At 52.5% G+C, this 2261-nt stretch overlaps 1 protein-coding gene across 2 annotated transcripts in view; it reads left to right on the top strand.

The window, feature by feature from the left end:
• Positions 1-1548: 1548 nt before the first annotated feature.
• LOC119335941 (phospholipase D gamma 1-like) overlaps positions 1549-2261 on the top strand; it is a 7021-nt gene continuing 6308 nt past the window's right edge. The window contains exon 1 of one of the 2 annotated variants that reach the window (XM_037607987.1): positions 1549-2261. In XM_037607987.1, the coding sequence (XP_037463884.1) occupies positions 1788-2261 (474 nt within the window). In that variant the 5' untranslated portion in view covers positions 1549-1787. The other variant, XM_037607994.1, reaches the window with a different exon arrangement.

Consider the following 2261-nt stretch of genomic DNA (forward strand, 5'->3'; position numbering starts at 1 on the left):
GTAATCACCATGTAAACTGCATTCCCCTTCTTCTTAATTGAAAAGACATGCATCACTCCTGCATGTTCTTGAAAAAAAAGATTTTCTTTAGGGTCATCAATCAGATTGATCCAGGCGACAAGAGGCAACATAGACGCCTATGGATTGAGCGGACCAAGCCCAAAAGAAAGTGCTTCACCGACAGAGTAAACGTTGGCGCAAAACTATTTCTTTTTAGACCAATACATATAGTATATGGACCCTATTTGGGCCCCCCGGATTTTGAAGGCCATGTGCGAGCGCACAACTCGCATAGGCCTTTCAACGGACCTGTGCGCATGCATTTCTTAGCCAGTAAGGCAATTTCTTAGCTTGTCCAAAAAAAAGGCAATTTCTTAGCCAGTAAGGATGCGTTTGGTTGAAGGTGTCATATGAATGGGTTGGGACCGTCCAATTTATTTGGGATTGAACCATTCAATTCATGTGTTTGGCTGAATATAAGAGATGAGCTAATTATTTAGGACGGGACCACCAGTCATGCTCACATAGTCATGCATGCAAAGCGTGGCCATTTGATTCGACCGATTTGGTTGGGTGGGACGGTTCAGCATCTTCAAGGCATATTCTCTTTTTTTGACTTGAACCATTCATGTGCTTTATAACCAAACATGTCTATTTTTTGAACGATCCCAATCCATTCATGACCACCCTTGTAACCAAACGCACCCTAAGACACGAGGAGGAGAAATTTTATGGCACATGCAAAGAAAATGTTGTTGCCCATAACTGGCATCCATTGAATGTCGCGGAAGGATGCAAGACCACGCGATGCATGAAAGTTGCCTCTTGTGTACTGGTTGCCTGAATTGTCTATCTCCCTGAGAGCATAGCCAAGGGATGTGATAATAGGTGTTGAAGATAAAAAGGAAATAGCACCACCGCTGCAATTATTGTGAAATGCTAAGCTAAACAAAATGCTCCTATATTTAGAGTTGTCATCGCACACCCTGTGGCGACCATGGATGTGGCTAGAAATGCTAAACGCAATTTCTTATTAAAAAATGCTCAGGAGATGAAATTAAGAGAAAATAAACGAACTGAAATATAGCACGCTTTTGACGTCTGATCCACGAGCTTTGGGATGCGGATGCAGTGGTCAGTATAGGAGAAATTGATTCTGATCCGGCTCCACGGCTCCACTAAACAATGCTTAATCCTCATCCCAAAGCTACAGATTCGTGCCAGGTTCAGGGGAACGAGCACTTCAGCTAGAAGAAGAGTTCATCAGCACTAACTAATTTAATAAAATTATTCCCCTCAATTTTTTAATAAAATTATCAGAAAGCCAAAACTAATAAAAAAAGAAGAAGTCAAAACAAGGCGTAATCGCATCCCGTCACGTTATCTTCCGGAGTTGGGTCCCGCGGAGCATGACAGGTGGGCCGCACGTGTATACGCAGCATCGCACCGCACGGACAGAACCCGAACGTTGGAACCGAGGCGAGGGCCGGTTCAGAATCGAGCGAGCGAACTGGTCAGATTCCACATCCGGCCGGGCGTGGGGAACCCAGTTGGCCTTGGCCGCCGTCCCGGGCCCGGCCAACCCCAACGACCGTCCCCGATTTCGATCTCATTTCCCCTTCCCCGGTCCCGTGACTCCACCATTTTCACGCACGCCACCCCGCGGCCGCCGCCCCTCGCCGCGCCCACTCATCTTCGTCAAACCGACGACTGAGCGGCGGCGAGGGCCGGATCGAACAATTTGGGGGAAAACAATCTAGGGATACACATCCGCAGCGAGATCGGCAATGGAGGGAAGAAACCACGGGGGGCAGGGGCAGCCGCCGCACCAGTACCACCAGTACCCGCCGCATCCGCAGCCGGAGCCCTACCCGTACCCCTACCAGCACCAGCAGTACCCGCCGCTGTCCGCCGCGCCGGCATCCCCCTACCTCGCTCCCTCGACCTCCTTCCCGGCCTACTCCCCCGCGCCGCAGCAGCAGTTCGCGCACCACTCCGGCCCTCTCCAGCCCTACCCGCCGCCGGCGCCGCACCAGCAGCAGGCGTACCCTCCGCATCCGCAGCATGCGTACCCGCCGCACTCGCAGCAGCACGGGTACCCACCGCCGTCTCCCTCGCCGTACGGTTACGACCCCTACCCGGCGTACCCCTCCTACCCGAGCCCGGCGCACCCCTCCTACCCGAGTCCAGCGATCTCCCCCAGCTCCAGCTTCCACCACCAGCCCCATCCCTCGGCCCCCGACTCCACCGCGGCCTCCTAC

This window comes from Triticum dicoccoides, chromosome 1B, assembly GCF_002162155.2.
Source record: "Triticum dicoccoides isolate Atlit2015 ecotype Zavitan chromosome 1B, WEW_v2.0, whole genome shotgun sequence".
Lineage (NCBI taxonomy): Eukaryota > Viridiplantae > Streptophyta > Magnoliopsida > Poales > Poaceae > Triticum > Triticum dicoccoides.